General features: G+C 38.5%; 1 protein-coding gene across 1 annotated transcript in view; it reads right to left on the bottom strand.

Annotated features, from left to right (window-relative positions):
* Positions 1-19,243, bottom strand: part of SLC30A8 (solute carrier family 30 member 8) — a 37,953-nt gene that overhangs the window by 8,631 nt on the left and 10,079 nt on the right. The window contains exons 2-4 of the mRNA XM_059392952.1: positions 15,935-16,134; positions 4,812-4,958; positions 2,401-2,554 (exon numbers count right to left, since the gene is read on the bottom strand). Coding sequence (XP_059248935.1) covers positions 2,401-2,554; positions 4,812-4,958; positions 15,935-16,134 — 501 coding nt within the window. The remainder of the gene's footprint in view (positions 1-2,400; positions 2,555-4,811; positions 4,959-15,934; positions 16,135-19,243) is intronic.

Here is a 19,243-nt window from a genome sequence, read left to right as displayed (position 1 = left end):
CTACTTATGTGTGCTTATCATATTGTCATTCATTCTTTTACTCATTTTATTAAAAAAAAAACAACTTCCTTTGGGGCTCTTGTGTGCAGGCATTGTTAAATGCTTGAGGTATAAAGGTGAGTAAAATAGACATGGTCCCTCCCCCAAGTAGCTTTAAGTATGATGGAGATGGCAGAGATTTTAAAAAGACCCAAATAAATTTTTAAAAATTATAATTTTAGCAAGTCTACTAAGAAGTGGTACTATAGCTAACAAAACAGTCAGACAAAGCACTCGAGTTGGATTGAAATTCTGGTTCTGATATTTCTGTATTCAGACAACGCAACATCTAGCATCACTTGAAACCTGTAATCCCAGTTCTGGGAGAAAACATTATAGTCACTCAGTATCTTTATCCATAAATAACTACTTACTTGCACAGGGAAGTTACCACTTTCCATTCCCTTGTCTCCCCAAGTATGAGAAGCACCTGCAGCATTAAGGTCAAAGTTCAAAAGCAATTGCAGTAAGAAGATAATTTGGATGGTATCTATTTAGAAACTCAAACTTGATCATCAGGGTTCTCGATTTATGGGGTAGTTAGCTAGGTGTGTCCTTCATATTCATGTAGCATCAACACAACCTATATGACATAGAACTCTCATGAAATTATTAATATTTTCGTTTTCCCTGCTGTCTTGTGGACGTACTGTTCTCCTTATACAAAGACAATGTTATTGACCTCCAGTCAGCAGCACATGTGCTCTGCCTTATCTGTCTCCTTGTGGAGATAGATTTGCATTAGTCTCCACACACTTTTTCTCCTGGTGCCAATACGAAACACATTTTCAAGTTAGCAGGATGGAAATAGGGATCTACTCACTAATAGCAGTCAATACCCCTCTCGGAGTGGTCGAGCAAATCTCAGAGATTTTGAGCAATGATTTGCACACCAAGAAGAAAGGAACTGAGGCAGGCACAAGGTAAGGGATTAGAGTGAACTGAGGAGCTTTTCCAAAATGTACACATTTAGATTTTCCCCTAATACCAGGGATTCCATTGTGCCCTCCCTTAAAAGACACTCTTTAAAATGCAATTCTTCTTCTGTCACTGTCTTCTTCACTTTCATGTATGAGCCTGTCTCATTGCATGTGTCATGTTGCATTGAAAGACAGATGATACATAGTGTATGAGTCTCTTTTTTGCTGCTATAACAAGTTATCTTAAGACTTTGGGGCTTAGAACAATGTACATGTATTATTTTATAGTTCTGGAGATCAGTGGTATGCAGGACTGCATTCCTTATAGAGACTCTAGGAGAGAATTTGCTGTCTTATCTTTTCCAGCTTCGGGAGGTAACTCATATTTGTTGGCTCCAGGATCCTTTATCTTCAAAGCCAACAATGCAGCATCTTCCCTTCCCTCTGACCTCAAGTGTCCCTCTTAACAAGGATCTTTTGGGTTACACTGGGCCTGTCTGGATAACCCAGACAGATGGGAGATTTCCCCATCTCAAAGTCCATCCTTAACTTAATCACATTTGCAACGTTCTTTTTGCCATGTAAGTTAACATACTCAGAAGTTCCAAGGATTAGAATGTGGAAATCTTTGAAGGGGCATTATTCTGTCTACCACAGATGATTCATAAGTAGATGGATAGATAGATAGATAATACAGTTTTAAGTAGCATTGCCCAGAATCAAGCTATCAAATGGGAAGGAACAAATCAACCAAAAAAGATCAAAGGCCTGGCCTCAAAACCCCCTTATCATGAACAATCAGATAGTTTATCTGGGTAAGAGAACAGCAATATGGCAATGATCACACGTCCAGTAAGACATCGCATGTCTCATGAGAACGAATTAAGACTACTTGGATAAGGGAATGGACCAACAGGTAGAAACTAAAGAGAGAGTTTAGCTAATACAGCTTAAGAAGGAATTTTCATGCGGTCACAATGATATAAAGATAAAATAAATTGCTTTGGAGAAAAATGAACTCCCTATTATTAGTTCCTTTAAAATATAGGACACTGATGACTGTTTTATAGGGATGTTGCAAAAGAGAATTCAAAAGTAGAAAAGGAACTGAAGTAAATAAAAATTTAAGAGACCTTCCAACCCAGCCCTCTGGGAACCCATAATGTGTTTGTGTAACAAAAAGCTAGATAGGAATAAGTCCTATGTCGCATGGAACCATCAGCTGCAGGAGAGAGCAGACTGGTTAGGAGCTCGATTCCGGACCTGGTGGATCTAGACTCAGATCCTGCCTCCGCCCTACCCCGATGGCAATTTATTCAATTTACCATCTTCACAAGTAGGAGGAATTAAGCAAAAATAAACAACATCAACCCAAACCATACCATCTGCATCCACACAGGGTTGAAGACAATGTCGATGGACAGTGGGTGGGGAGACTTACATAATGTTGGCTGCCACAGCACAGCCGGAAACTAGGATCATCACAGTCGCCTGGATCTGGTAATCGGGGTGGAGCAGCCGTTCGAATGCCAGGTACACCAAGACCCCAGTCACCACCCAGATGCACAGGATGGACAGCAGGGCACCAAGGATCTCTAGGGATTCAAGCACACAGACACCCATACACAAAGAATTTGTGAATCACCGTAACCTCCCAAGAGTCCGAAGGCATTAAAGTTCCTTGATGCACCCTGCCCCCCACCCCAAAGAGGCTTTAAACTAGTTCACTCAGTGATTCACAAAGCGAAAGTGTGGATGGGTTTTGGCACTAAGATGAGGCACTTGAATGTTGCATTCACAAAGCACCAGTGTCTGAGTTCAGTATGCTCCGTATTACTAGGTAATTTCTAGCAAATATTTAGAGCATTTAATTGCTATCTGCCATTGCTCTTTTCCTTGGGGATTTTAATTTAAACAGGTGCTAAAATGATTGAAACTTATTAGGGGATGAAATAATGAGACACAAAGAGTACAATGTGTTTAGAAATTCTTAATTTCACCATAAAACATTTACAATTTGCCAGTACTGGTACCTTGTGTGGAATAAAATAGTAACAAGGGAAGGCTTCAGAGGGCACTTGATGAAAATGAGTTTCATTTGCCAACCCAATGTATTATAAGCACAGAGGCAAGCTCAGAGGTACATCAACACTCTGACTGCATTTTAAGAACAACATATGGAAAAGAAGTATGTGTGGAGACATTTACATGAATATTTAAAGATAAGATAGTGTTTAGTCTGCAGGCTGAATAAAGCACCTTTGCTCACTTAGGAGTTCTTAACACCTCACCCTGATCTTTAACTTAACCTTGTAAGTAGGTACTAAAAGCCTAGGAGGGTCTAGAAATCTCTGGCAGTCAGTGGCCAGGCACGTATTGCTTCCTAGTGTGGGGTTATTTCCCAGACTTGAGTCATTTACAAAACAACAACCTTCATGATTGTTACCACATCCGCATGGTGCCTGTCTTAATAGCCACTAATTTTTTTTTAAATAAATTCGCTTTTTGTAGTTAGCTTCTTCCTAAACGAAGCCATCCATGAAATTACATGTGGACAAGCTAGTTCACTTTCACCTTTATGTCTAAAGCAGTGCTGCCTCGCGTGGGGACCATCATCCCATGTGGCTGTTTCCACTTAAATTAAGTAAAATTAAAAATCCGGTTCTTCAGTAGCAGTAGCCACGTTGAAAGTGCTCTATTAGGGCACCTGGGTCATTCAGTTGGTTGAGCATCTGCCTCTCGATCCCAGCTCAGGTCCTGATCTCAGGGTCATGAGTTCAAGCCCCATGGTGGGCTCCATGCTGGGTGTGGAGCCTACTTTAAAAAAAAATTTTAAATTAAAAAGAAAAGAAAGTGCTCTATGGTCACATTATACTCTATATGATAGAACATTTCTTCTGAAGCAGAGAGTTCTAGTGGACAGCGTTTGTCTTCCAGGCTCATGGGCTTCCATTCCCAGGAGAAAATATTTGAGAAAATACAAGCAGGATTCTAAATTCTAAGTTCTGTCCATGTTTACAAAACATCCTATGTTTGCAAAACAACTTTGACCAATAGTATCAGAAAGGGGGAAGTACATGTGAAAATGTATACAGAAAAATGGCAGGTGCTCAGCCAAAGATACACGTTTTCCAAATGTAGCACTGTTCAGGGACTGGAAAGCATCTTCAGATCACATTGTCACAAATTCTTTTTATTGATGTTTATTGCCTCCTCTCTCGCTCTCCTTCTCCTACTCTCTCTGAATGGTAAAGGAAAGGTAATTCAAAACACTTGTGATGATAAATTATTTGGTGTGAAATTAGAACTTCCTACCAGCCCAAGCTTGAAAAACCACAGCCCACACTGTCAGTATATATGTTGTGGTCTGTATCTAACGGTAGCTTTCAAGGAAGGCAGGCTCTGTCAGCCTCGCTCTGCCCTAAATTCCCCTTCACATTCTATTCTCAACTTACCTGTTACCTAAACTTCTTTAATTTCTCCAGCTGTCTTGGGCTCTCTGTCCCTTAGTGGGCAGAATGGTAGAAGCTTTATGTCATCCTCCCCCCCAGATGCAGAGTAGCCTAATGAATGGTATGGTGGCTGTTACCATACACTGAGACCTTGGACTGGGGTGTTTGTTAAAGCCATACAGATGTTCTTATTGTCCCATTGGAGTAGAGGAAGCACAATTTATCTTTTTGCCAAATCAACATCAAGAACACATGTTCCCACACTCACATCCTTTACATTGTGTACACCAACATGCCTCTAAGGGATTTTTGAATGAGGCCTTCCTTTGCCTCTTCTGTTTTTATCCTTGGTCTGACTGCCCAGCTCCTTGGCCATGAATCCTCAGTGGGTGAGCTGTACCTGCCCGGTGCCATCCAAATGTCAGCTGCTTCGAAGGGGGCTTTGATGACAACCACAAGGAGAAGAGACTGAGCAGGAAACTGGTCAGGTCAATTAAGAGATGGGCAGCGTCTGTGAGGACAGCAAGACTCCCGGCAATGTGCCCACCTAGGGGAGGCAGAACATTCCATAGGATTAGGGACCCAGAATGCAACTAGTGTCACATACATACTAACCATAGCTGGTGAATGATGCCACAGACTCATAAAACTTTATGAGGAAAAGTCTTAACATGGATTCCATCTACCTCTTCTTCCCATTTGATAAGAAATTTTTGTCTCTTCCTTCCCAAACAGGGCTCGTTGTCGGAGCTCAATCTTTGTTGCTCTTACTACCTCTCCCCCAAAAAGAGCTATTGCTGACCCACTGTCCTTCCAGCAGCTGTTTATTGCCTGCGTATGACGAGGCAACAGGGACTATCAGTCACCAGCCCCTCTATCATCAGACTCACCTTGTCTCAACTAATGATTTTTAAAAATTACATATATGGCTCATAATTGCAATAATCCCCACAGACCCCTGGCTCTAGCTGTAGTTAATAACTGGTTTGTCAAAGTTTAATGGTCTGAAGCAAAGTAGTGTTCAAGCTTGTTACTGAGCTGTCAGTGCAAAAAAATCAGCATGATTCATTAGCCAAAAAAGCAACATTTTGCTAACAAATCAGCTTTTCTTCCAATTATCCTCTAACGTTGTTCTGTCTGCCAAACTCAGGTCTGATAATAAAGCTGTGTTAATAATGCATTATTTCTTCCATGAAGAATGGCTACATGCCAATGAGCAGCTGTCCACCATCTCAGCAAAGAACCATGGTGGCCACTCCATGTTCTGGGCTCCAGTTGTAGCTTAAGGCAAGGAAATGGAGTCCTATGAGGGCTCTTCAACAGGCTCAGCTGAATCATGAGGCAACTGAGTGAGAAAAAGAACTTGCTTTGGAAGAAGCCCATTTATATGGAGGCCCGGGAAGTGAGAATCATTTTGCAACCATCATTGCTATTTATAAGAACAGTCCAGAAAACCATGAGCAATCATGCTGAGTCCTATGGAGAAAACTGGGTCCAAGAGATAGTTTCTGACTGAACTCGCATTTGCTTCTGAAAAGCGTGGGGTATTACTGACAATGAACGCAGCCACCCAGCTGGTGTTTATTGAGCCCTTGCTGTGTGCAGTACAGGGATGGGGTATACAAAGATAACGTTAAACACATTGCAGTCCCCGTCTTCAGTGCCCTCATCATCCAACATTCGCTGTGCTGAAGACATCGGTGGTGGGCTGGAGGGTCAGACAACTGCTCTCCTCAGGAGCACTGAGGAACTTTTCACAAGAAGGAGGGGTAAGACTGAGCTAGAGGGGAAGAGTTTTTCAGGAAAGGGTAAGAGCAGAAAGAGCAGACAGAAATGAAAGAAGATGGCGCCATTGTGGAAAAACGAGAGGTGTGGCGTATCGGAGGAATAACCAGAAATAGGAGTGGAAACGTGGGTGGGGAACCCACTTGTGGGAAGCTAGATCAGGCTAAAGAATTTGAATGTTAAAAAAAAAAAAAGAATCTGAATGTTATCCTATGGGATGGGGTATCTACTTTGATTTTGAGGCGAGGTTGTGACATACTCAGATCTGTGTTGAAGAGAGAGATCTTGGCCGACAGTGTGGAGGCAGACCTGAAGGGAGGGGAAGCTGGAGGTTAAGGCACAACAGTAAGAGTCAAGGAAATACAAGGAGGCCATGAGGAAGGCAGGAGCTCTCATGTATGGATTATTGACAAGATAGAGAAAACAGTGTACTGATAACAAGACTGGAGAGGACTAAGTTCTGGAAATGCACTCTCTTAGGGCCTGTGGGGTGAGAGGCCATTGGGGGAGCCATTGGGCCAGCATCTCATACTCACCTCAGGCTCAGAGAGTGGGAGTTAAGTACACAAGGCAAGCTCTGTGGAGAACAGAGACATTCCGACCAGAATGAAAGAAGCAAAACTGACATTAGCCTGTGTCCCGTTACTAGACGACACTGCTGTCTGCTATAAATTCATATTTTTAAAATCCTTTAACTGTCTTATGAATAGCATTATTATACTATATAATAGCATATTAATAATATATATGACAATAGCATTATTATACTATAAGAACAAAATTATACTATCAAAAGCTCAATGCAGAGAGTTATTACTTAACAAGTGTTTAAAACACACTGCATTTTGCATAGATGTGTTTGGACACTTTAAAAAATTTTTAATACCAGGAACCTCAAAAAATATAATGAGCCTAAGCCTCTGAGATACTCTGATGGTAGTACAAAGTAAGCCTCCTTATCAGTAAAGCTTGTGGTTATCAAACCACCCAGCCATAGCTTTCTCTGGGAGAAATCTTGGACTCTGAGATACTTAACTATCTTTCCCAGGCCACTCCCAGCTCTGCTTTCCTGTCTAGCAATCCCCTGGGTCCCCCAACTCTGCTTCACATCCTAAACAATCCTCCTTCAGCACATCTCTCTCCAACCATTCTCAGTTGCTTCCAGTGCTGGCCATCTTTGAGCTGATTCTTGTGAATTCTCAGTGTCCATATATCTGTCTTTTTAAATAGGGATGCACATTTATATATGCATGTTAAGGCCTTCCCATAATTAGGAATTTTCACAAGTCATCAGAAAGATTCCCAGTTCAACAGCTCCAAAGGCCCCTTGACAGCAGACACACTAATGTTCATTGCTTTCTTTAATTACTTCCACCAGTCTGCTCTGTGGCCAATTCTCTCTCGAAACACAGCCCCATGACCTGGTTCTCCCCTGTTCTAAATGTCAGTTATTCGGCAAGGCCTGCAGAATTAATCAGATTCTCCAGCCAGACCTCATGGTCTTTCTTGAACACAACTACCATTCTAGTTCTGCTCTTCACTCGCCATCTTTTATCTTACATCACTGACTTAGATAAGACCTTAGAGAGGTCCAGTTTTAAGTCATAAATGCCTGACTCAAACCACCTTCAGCAACAACAACAAAATGATGATTTACTGGCACACAACAAAAACTGAGAACAAATCTGGGCAGGATTGGATCAAGTGCAGCCTAATCCTAAGGTTCAAAATACATTTGGGGGCTCTGCTCTGTCTCTATGATATTTATTGTCTTACTGGAGATAGACTACTTTGCCCTTAGCAAGGAAGGTTGGACTTGGGAAGCTCCAGGTTTATATATAACAAAAAAAAAGCTCTAGGTTTTTTTTGTTACGAGACAAAAATTTAATAAAAATTGGTAGATAATCCACAGGGCTCAAGAGTTATTACATGGGACTGTATTAGAAATTTAAAATAGGTGCTGAAATGTTACATAATATCATCATCTGATTCATCTTATTCCTTCAATGGTTCCTTAGCATATTTCTCTGCCTCTTCCTTTATATCTTTTGGAACAATTTCATGTCTTCTTTTAGATATTTCACCAACCCAGCTGAGATCTAGTTCAAAAGCTTTATCCTTAACTTCATCATGTACTATGTAAATTATTTTTGCAACTTCTTTAACAATATCACTGCAGGTCATTTCTTTCATCTGAAGTTTTTCTATTTCTGTCTTTGCAGCTTGCCTGGCTTTGCCAATGGCACAACCCCAATAACCATGTGAAACTCCTAATGGGCCAATCATGTAGAGCTGTGCACCATCATTCACACTGTAAGATCCTAACATGAAACTGCGGCCAAAAGGTCAAACAGCACTGTAGAGTGTATACGCAGCAGAATATTTGTAGAGGATAGAGAGCTTTCCCCCTCTCTAGTCTCCCTATAAGAAAGACCCAGAGTCTCTGAATAGTCTCACTTGGCATGTCATACCCAGCCTTGCCTCTGAGCATGAGTTTCTTGGTCTAAGAGGACCGGAACTGCAGTCAGCACAGTGAGTACGAGGAAGCTTCTGCAAAAAGCAATCTTTGACCACTGCAAACAGTGGCCCCCAGATGAAGCTACACATCAAGAATCACTTGAATTCTTTCCAACGGTATAGATTTCCTGTCCTATTGCTAACCTACCCACTTAAAATCTGTCCAGGCAAAGCTGATATCTACTGCCTCCTGGACCACGGCAGTGATCAGGTACTGCTCATGAGGCCTCCCTCTGCAAGGACTTTTCATCTCCCTCTTAGCCTACTTTTCAATTCCTACTCAAACTTTGAGGCCTGTCTCAAATCTCACACCCTGTATGAGGACCCTCCCAGATTCCCAAAAGTGACCAGGGAATAACAGTTTCTTTCTCTGACCTGGTCAAGAATGGCTTCAGGTGAGGTCTGGTTGGGGTCTTGAATGAGGATTAGGGTTTTGATGAGTGTGGGGAATGAGGAGAGGCCTTTTCCATCCAAATAAAAAGACATAAGCAAAAGCTACAGAGACTTTAAGATACAATGGTTATTTTGCACAGGATAGGTAAATAGGTGAAACAGAAGAGTCATTAGTGACGTCATAAAAGAAAGAGATTAATGGTCACTTCGGCAGCCAGATGGTGGGATGACTTGAAAGTCAAAGTAAGAATTTTTCATTTTTTTTCCGGAATGCCCGCGCATTTGAATATGTTGCTCTCTTTTCACTTGGGGTCGCCAAGTGCCCCTAGCACAGAGAGAGCCCCTGAACCAGCCTCTCCCGGCTACAACACGCCTGTGGGTCTACCCCAGTACAGTAATGTTTCCTGTGCTTGCCGTGTTGGGGGAAACATGGTGCAACACTGAACTAGGCAAAGTGGAACCGTTGAAATTCTGAAGACAGATTTAACATGACGAGAGCAATGTTTGAGAGAGAGCATTTCAAAATGAGTGCAGCTCGAATTCTAAATGAGTCTGTCAGTTTCCGCTTCATTCCTTTACTGACAACATCACTTTCTTCTGGCTCCAAACTGAAGCCAGAATAGAACTTACGGACTAATTAACGATTAAGAATGAGAGAGAAGAGGAAGATTGATTTGTTCACTCCAAGTGAATAGTTTTTCATCCCTCTCCCCTAAAAGTATAAGTCATTTTAAAGCAACATGACAGGGCAAAGGAAAAGCACAAGGAGAAAAGTGAGTTTTATGAATGGAAGACCATCCCATTTCAGACTGTTGAAGAGACATCACCTAGAGAGAAGATGCCATCTGTTCTCAGCATCTACATGGATTCTGGGGACAGCAGAGAAGGAAGGTACTGGAGAGAAAAAGCCAGTGTCTACAGCTTGTGGACCTGTGTTTGCATGCAGTGATGCCAGTATTTTATCTGGAATGCTATGAATTTCCAGAATACCACCTTTTTAAAGCCACATTCTGAATAGGTTCTGTTTTTTAAATTTTCCGTTTTATCTATCTCCTACATGAACAATAGAATGCTGTCTGCGATCTTATGAATTTAACTAATAAAATATATATATATATATATATATATATATATATATATATATATACACACACCCCTGGCATAAATGTCAGTGGATTTTCCAAGTGAATTTTTAGATTGGAACTAGTCGAAGTAAATTCTTTGCAACTTCATCAAGCTATTACATTGGTTCCTTCAAAAGACTTAGCCTGGCTCTAGAAAGTATGTGGTATCAATTACTTTTATAATCTTTGACTGGAAAATTATGTGTCAACCCTGGGTTTTTCTTGGACTGCATGAGTCTAAGTTCTTTTCCAGTTTTCAGAAAGTATTAAAGTCTGAGTATGAATATATAGGTCATAAGACTCAAGAGGTTTAAGAAACCAATTAATTCTGATTGTTAGCTGTGATAGCACAAAACCAAACCAAACAAAAACAAAACAAAAACAAAAACTATAACAGGTTCTGTTTTCCTCCAGTCTTAGATTATCATTAATTTAGCCCACCTTTTGGGTAAAGGAAAATTAATCAAAAATATTGGTAAGAGTGTAACAGGTAATTCTGGTAATGGAGTAAGAATATCTTATGGTACCACGTGCCAGGGTGTTCCTAGTATTCTTTTTTTTATTTGGGGAGGGGGAATAATAGATGAGCTACATTGCATACAAAAACATTCAGACTAAGTTCATAACTAAACATAATTTTATTATTAATAAAAAGAAAGGATAAAAAGAATTAGAGAAATATACAACTCAAGATACTAAAACACAATAAGACTACGACCTTGAAGAAAGAGGAACCAACAAATATTTTTAAAGCCAAAATTGTGAATTATTTGTGGAGCATAACAAATAGCATGGAGGACGTGGGGAGTTCGAGAGGAGAAGGGAGTTGGGGTAAATTGGAAGGGAAGGTGAATCATGAGAGACTATGGACTCTGAAAAACAATCTGAGGGGTTTGAAGTGGCGAGGGGGTGGGAGGTTGGGGTCAAGTGGTGGGTATTATAGAGGGCATGGATTGCATGGAGCACTGGGTGTGGTGAAAAAATAATGAATACTGTTATGCTGAAAATAAATTAATTTTTAAAAATAGAAGAAAGATTTAGATAATTTATCCTATACACACATAGACATACACATATAAATAACGTAAAGAAACTAGACATCTATCAAGTTAAATCAAGGAAAAGAAAATATATAAACAATATTAAAATGAGAAAGTAGCTAGAATAAACAAGAGAATGTTAATGTGAAACTGTCATGTTCCAATGTATGGTAATAGATTGGAAAATTTCTATTAGATGGCTGACTTCGGAAAAACATAAAAGACCAAAATTTGCTGGAGCAGTAGAAATTTTGAGTACCTCAAAAAATGAGGAGGAAGCTAATAAATATATTTTAAAAATTATTTCCAAGAATGTCTCCAAACCTAGATAGTTTGCCAGGGACTTCTTTTAAAAAAGGAAGAGATAATTACAGTGTTATATAAATTATTTCTATTTTTTTATTAAAATAAGGTACCATTAAAACTAAAGTTTTCATTTTTTTTTTAATTTTTTATTTTTGATAAACATATATTTTTATCCCCAGGGGTACAGGTCTGTGAATCAACAGGTTTACACACTTCACAGCACTCACCAAATCACATACCCTCCCCAATGTCCATAATCCCACCCCCTTCTCCCAAACCCCCTCCCCCCGGCAACCCTCAGTTTGTTTTGTGAGATTAAGAGTCACTTATGGTTTGTCTCCCTCCCAATCCCATCTTGTTTCATTTATTCTTCTTCTACCCACTTAAGCCTCCATGTTGTATCACCACTTCCTCATATCAGGGAGATCATATGATAGTTGTCTTTCTCTGCTTGACTTATTTCGCTAAGCATGATACGCTCTAGTTCCATCCACGTTGTTGCAAATGGCAAGATTTCATTTCTTTTGATGGCTGCATAGTATTCCATTGTGTATATATACCACATCTTCTTGATCCATTCATCTGTTGATGGACATCTAGGTTCTTTCCATAGTTTGGCTATTGTGGACATTGCTGCTACACAGATGCGAAAATACTCAACAAAATACTAGCCAATAGGATTCAACAGTACATTAAAAGGATTATTCACCACGACCAAGTGGGATTTATTCCAGGGCTGCAAGGTTGGTTCAACATCCGCAAATCAGTCAATGTGATACAACACATCAATAAAAGAAAGAACAAGAACCATATGATACTCTCAATAGATGCTGAAAAAGCATTTGACAAAGTACAACATCCCTTCCTGATCAAAACTCTTCAAAGTGTAGGGATAGAGGGCACATACCTCAATATCATCAAAGCCATCTATGAAAAACCCACTGCAAATATCATTCTCAATGGAGAAAAACTGAAAGCTTTTCCGCTAAGGTCAGGAACACGGCAGGGATGTCCATTATCACCACTGCTATTCAACATCGTACTAGAGGTCCTAACCTCAGCAATCAGACAACAAAAGGAAATTAAAGGCATCCAAATCGGCAAAGAAGAAGTCAAATTATCACTCTTCGCAGATGATATGATACTATATGTGGAAAACCCAAAAGACTCCACTCCAAAACTGCTAGAACTTATACAGGAATTTAGTAAAGTGTCAGGATATAAAATCAATGCACAGAAATCAGTTGCATTTCTCTACACCAACAGCAAGACAGAAGAAAGAGATATTAAGGAGTCAATCCCATTTACAATTGCATCCAAAACCATAAGATACCTAGGAATAAACCTAACCAAAGAGACACAGAATCTATACTCAGAAAACTATAAAGTACTCATGAAAGAAATTGAGGAAGACACAAAGAAATGGAAAAATGTTCCATGCTCCTGGATTGGAAGAATAAATATTGTGAAAATGTCTATGCTACCTAAAGCAATCTACACATTTAATGCAATTCCTATCAAAGTACCATCCATCTTTTTCAAAGAAATGGAACAAATAATTCTAAAATTTATATGGAACCAGAAAAGACCTCGAATAGCCAAAGGGATATTGAAAAAGAAAGCCAACGTTGGTGGCATCACAATTCCGGACTTCAGGCTCTATTACAAAGCTGTCATCATCAAGACAGCATGGTACTAAAGTTTTCATTTTAATATGCATAACTCTAATTCAAAAACTTAGAAAAGTAGCTCCAAACAAAACTATCAATTTCAATCATCAATAAAGATAAAAAATCCTAATGGATGTACGAGTGACCCAGATTGAGCAAGGCATTGAAAGAATGGTCCACCACAGGCTAGGCTATTTGAGGGGCACAGTAATGACAGTCCAGGAATTTGAGCCCCTGAATTAGAATGCCTGCCCACTTACAAGGTGTGTTACTCAAGTAGAGTACTTGACTCTGCATTTCAGATTCCTCGTCTCTATAGTGCAATTAATAAGAGGAAGACCTACCTCTCAGGGATTTTGACAGGATTAAGGAAGGTAACACAACGGCAACCACTCATCACAGCTTCTGGCCCATAATAAGCATTAAGGAGATGATGCCAGGTGATTTCTAGCACCATAATGATGGCATTACGATGCCAGAAATGCAAAGACCATATCATATTAGGAAATCTCTGAATATGAAGCACATCAACAATGAGTCAAAAAATTTTAAGAGTGTGTTTAAAAGAAAAAATACTTGATAAAAATCAATAAGTATCCTTGGTTATTTGTTAATCATTTAAAAACCTCATTCACATAATGAAAATACTTACCCTCTCAGGAAACATTTCATTTAACAGCTAGAGAGTTGGACAGAAGATTTGATTTAGCATAAGATATTATGTAGTATCTTATAAATTATGAAACATACAGAAGAAGAGATATAATTATTGAAAAAGAAGAGAAATATGTTTTTTTTGCACAAGTGCATGTTATCTCCTAGGGGATGGGAGGATGGTTGAGAGAGGAACAAAGGAAGTGGGTTGAGATACATTTAGAAGGAAAATGATGAGAATAAAATGAACCTGCAAAATGGAAAAATTTCCAGAATGCACAAAGTAACGACCTAGAAAAGAGGACATGCAAAAAAGGAAGACACCGCTCACCTCTGGAAAGAGTAAATCGAACACATCCTAATAACCCTGGCAAGAAATAGGCTGCCCCTTTATTAAAACATACAAATATGCCAACTAATTAAAATCACAAAACAAATTAGAGATAAATGGATAAATTGGGATAAATGGAGAAACATACCATTTTCCTAGAGGAGAAAACTGAGTATTTTAAAAAGATTTGTGTTTCCAAATTAACTTACATTCCAGTAAAATCATAATCCAATTTTGGAGAGAACTGAACACAATGATTTTCATGTTTAATTAGAATAATAAACAGAAATAAATGGGCTTTTCCTTTTTTCTGTTAAACAAGGAATAGTGAAGAAAGAACAACAGATATTGTGACACGTAGATCTACGTTAATTAAATGGGTTACTAATAACAGAGAAGAACAATACAGATCAATGAAATACCTTAGAACCAAACCCTTATTCTTTCAGAAATATTGATAATTGATTAAAGAAACATCAAAAATCAATGGAAGGAGTAATTAATTATTCCAGAAATAATGCTGAAAACTTTGTTAGCCATTTAGAAAAAGAATTTTTAGTCCTTAGAGCAAATCTTTTTTTTTTTTTCTAATCCCACACTGATTTAAAATTAAAGGCAAAATATTGAACAACAAAATGGTGTTTATCTTCTCAGTAGACGGGGACCAAAGCACTAACATAATGAAAAAGCAATAAAAGAAGTTAGCTCAAAATGGAATGTTTGGTACAATTACATACATAAAATTTAAAACTTATCTACATCAAACTAAAAATTTAAAAGTAAACAATAAACTGAAAAAGTACTTAAAACAAATATAAGACGTTCAATATCCTAACTATATAAAGAGCTCCCAGAAATCAATATATAGCACTATAAACTTATCTAAAAGCAAATGAATGGGAAACATTAACAGGCAAGCAGGAAATGCATCAACATAGGGAAATCTAGATTACTAATAAGCATGCAAAAAATATTTTAACGGTAACCAAAAAAATGAATAAAATAAAGCATATTCACCTATACATTAACAAAGATTTTTAAAAGATTAAAATAAGTTCTGGTAAAGATTTGGAGAATCATTCTTACATACAGTAGGCAGACATATGAATTGCTATCCAGCTTTCTGGATAGCAGTTTGGCAATATGCATCAAGAAGTAATAAAAATATTTATATCCTTCAATCAATTTTCCACTGTTGGGAATCTCTTTCAAGGGATTAACCAGAGAGGCAGGCAGACTTTTATTCATGAGTTTTCACTGCAGCATTGTCCATAGCAGGGAAAAAAAACTCCCTGAATTTCTAATAGAGAGATGGTTATGTAAATCACAGTGGAGCATATTATAGAATATTACTCAGGCATAAAAATGTTTTTGAAGAGTATTTGATGGCATAGTCAAAAGCATTCAGCATGCTCTCAGTTATGCTAAGGAAACGGAGTTATGAATAGAAAAATATATTGTACAAAAATACTGCACAATGTTATTAGAGGTTATTACTCGAATGTGGGATGGTGATCAATTTTATTTTGTTTCCTAATATTTTCCACTATATCTACAATGAGCTTACTCTGCACTTACTCGGTGCTTACAAAAAATAGGAAACCTTCCTTTAAAAGGGGAACTTGTATAACCCTCCTGCAGTGATATGAGATTTTTGCTTGTTTGCTTGTTTAATCAGAAAAGTCCTTTTAAGTAATACTCACCCACGACCTCGGCAATCATGAAAACAAAGCATATTCCTGAAGCAGCACAGAGTTTCCACTTGGCGTAGACTTGCTTGTTTGCTCTGTTCTCTGTGGCCTTGGTGTTGTTGTGGCAGTGATAGATGGTTCCTGACTCCAGCTCCTCTGGCTTCTCTCCAGGACATTGATCTTTATTCAAGGCTTTCTGCTGGAGTTCCACACTGTGGATGAGTTTGACCAAAGCAAGAAGTGAGCATGGTTGCAAACAAATACGTCACTGTCAGCCCTGCCCATTCTCAGAACTGAGATTGGGACATCTGCTAACTAGTTGGGAAGTTGCTGTTCACAGCTCCTTCCACAAGAAATATCCAGTGTAAGGAACAAGTAAGAAATTTCCTTCAAATTCTCAACTACTAAAGGTTTTGCTTTTATTCACCCAAGGTCTTATACCAGCAGTGACTAAGAAATGTCAGAGGAACAGGTGAAGGGAAGCAGATACACTTTGATGCATTTCCTTCCAAATTACTGGGCTTTGAAAAGATTTTGGATCCTGTGTTACAAATTAAAAAGGGGGGAGTGGGCAGGGCAATATTGGCTATGTGCATGGAAGCCAGGTTGATGATTCAAATACTCACTATTAAATGCCAAAATTCTCCCATTCTCCACAACAATAGTGTTAATAGATCATTTTCTCCTTCTCCTGCTGAATCCATGTGGACTCTCAGAAACCATCTTAACACAGCTTTGCAGACGATCTCTCTCAATCTATCAAATCTGTATTGGGAGTTGAACTTACTTATACTTCCTAAAGCAGGCAGCACCTGTCAGTTCTTCTCAAATATAAAGCATTATTTGGAACCATATATAGAACTCTAGAATTTCGTAGATGGAAAGATTACATAGATAACATTAAGTCCAAATCACAGTGGAGCATATTATAGAATATTATATAGTTTTTTACCTGAAGTGATCAAAGTTCAGAGAGGTTAAGTAATTGCCTGAGGCCAAATAATCAAGAAACAGCAGAACTGGGATTCTAAGTCTAGTGTTTTTTCCACTGGGTTCCACCCTGCCTCCCTACCTGAATTTCAGGACACCTGAAACCAACCTTTACTGATGCCAGTATCAATGTCCATGGATCTTGAGCTGATCAGACTTTCATTTCCTTAATAAACTTATTAGAAGAGATTAATAAGATTCTTAGAATTAAGAAATTAGATTTCATGACTTTGAAAGGTATAAAAAGAAAAATAAATTCACCTCCACTTGGAGAGCTCATTTGTCTTATCGCCATCTGGAATTAAAGCTCTGAAGGTTTTGGCTTAGATAATGATAATTATTATGACTCTAATTATCATTATATTTGGTTTTTCCTGAATAAACTAACGTATACATTCATTACAGAAAAGCAACAAAGCAATGGGAAAATCACTGGTAACCTTACCTCCAAAAGATAATTATTACTGATATTTTTTTGCTTAGCTTTGTAATATAAAAAACACTTTTTAAAAACATAATCAGAATGTGTAATTAACATGTTTTTGGTTAAAAGTACTGAAAACAAAGTTCATGCTATTCAATGGGAATTATTGGTTCTGCAACTGAAAACATCGAGATGTATCAGTCTTTAGCCTGATTTAGGAATCCACATGCATCGTTCTGCATTCTCAAGTATACTTTAACCGCAGGCTGGTTTTCCCCATGGTTGTGAAATGGCTGCCCCGGGTAATCAGAATTGTGCACCTGCCTTGTCTTATACAAGCAGAGAGAGTGTCCATTCCCAATACCTAAGCAAGAGTCCTGGGTTGCATGCTGATTTGGCCAAATGAGAACCAACCTTTATAGCCAGAGGAATGTGGATGGACTCATTGGCTTAGACCTTGTTATAATCAGATTGGCTAAACCCTATCATGATGACTCCTGGAGCTGAGATTGGGGTAGATGCTACCCAAATCATACGACTGCAACTCAGTGGGGACAGGCTGAAATGGGTTATGGATGAAATGACAGTGTCACCCTAGGATCCTACTGAAGATACAGCTTTGGAACATGATTCTTAGCTAAATGTGTTGTTGCCATTTTCTCAATTTATTAAATACTCTACACTATTATTTCTAACATATAGAGAGCACTGTATCTAATAGAAATATGTCATACATAATGAACTGATTTCCTCTTATTAAACACTTCATTCTTTCCAAGTTGTTTGCTCATATAGGTGGGGCTGTTGATCTTTATGGTTAATCTTTACTCAGTATATTATTATCTTCTCAAAATGTAACTGTAAAAGGGGAATTATTTGGTCAACAGGTATCTCTATTTTTAAGGATTTTTGTATATATCACCAAATTGACTTTGGAATGTTTGTACTGATAATGTTAATAGCACTAAGGATTTTGAACATTCTAACAGTTGCAAATAATCTCCTTTGCTGGAATAGGAACCATTTGGCAAAAAGCACCTAGACTATTTGTATCTATACATTCTTGCCTTTGCAATGTGATACATACCCTGATAATAACAAATACATCATGTAGCAGTATGGGTCATGAATGACCATCAACTCAGAGGAGCCTGAGAACCAAAAAGAAAGCATGATAGAGGTTTCCTCTTCCTTCATGCTGAGAAGGCAACATGAGCAAGTCAGGGTCACTGATTGTTCCGACAGTATTCATACGACCACTGATTTGCTGATGTCATGTGAAGCTTTGCTTTATTTATATTTTTCATGAATCTTGTGGCCAGAGAAAACCAGGTGATAAGTAAGGAGGAGAAAGAGCTTATTCTGGAGCAGTGCAGAAGTCAGACCAAGGCAGGAATCCTACTAAGGGTACAGACTCAGGGCAATGCCACAGGAAGAAAAAGCAAGAAACCTGGCCAATTTTTTCCCTTTAAATACTGTTTTTTTGTCCTAGGCTCTAATATTAACTTACTTTGAGCTGAGATTGCTCCTTGAAATACTAAACAAGAGATCCAAAGGTGGGATTCAGAGTCTCCAAAAATTGGATCCTGTAGGATTTTTTTATACCAGTTGATGTCATCTGCAAATAGTATTAATTTTTATTTCTTCCTTTCCAATCTGGATGCTTTTTATTTTTATTTTTATTTTTATCTTACCTGTTTTCCCTGGCTAGAACACACAATAAAATGGGCATCCTGTCTTGTTCCTGATGTTAAGGGAAAGCTTTCAGATCTTTACTACTAAGTTTTTTTTTTTGATGGCCTCTCTTTATTCCTGTTCTTTTTTTTTTATAAACATATATTTTTATCCCCTGGGGTACAGGTCTGTGAATCACCAGGTTTACACACTTCACAGCACTCACCAAAGCA

This window comes from Mustela nigripes, chromosome 3, assembly GCF_022355385.1.
Source record: "Mustela nigripes isolate SB6536 chromosome 3, MUSNIG.SB6536, whole genome shotgun sequence".
NCBI classification, from domain to species: Eukaryota; Metazoa; Chordata; class Mammalia; order Carnivora; family Mustelidae; genus Mustela; species Mustela nigripes.
The sequence above is the reverse complement of the archived record's forward strand: the minus strand, read 5'-3'. Positions and strand labels throughout refer to the sequence as shown.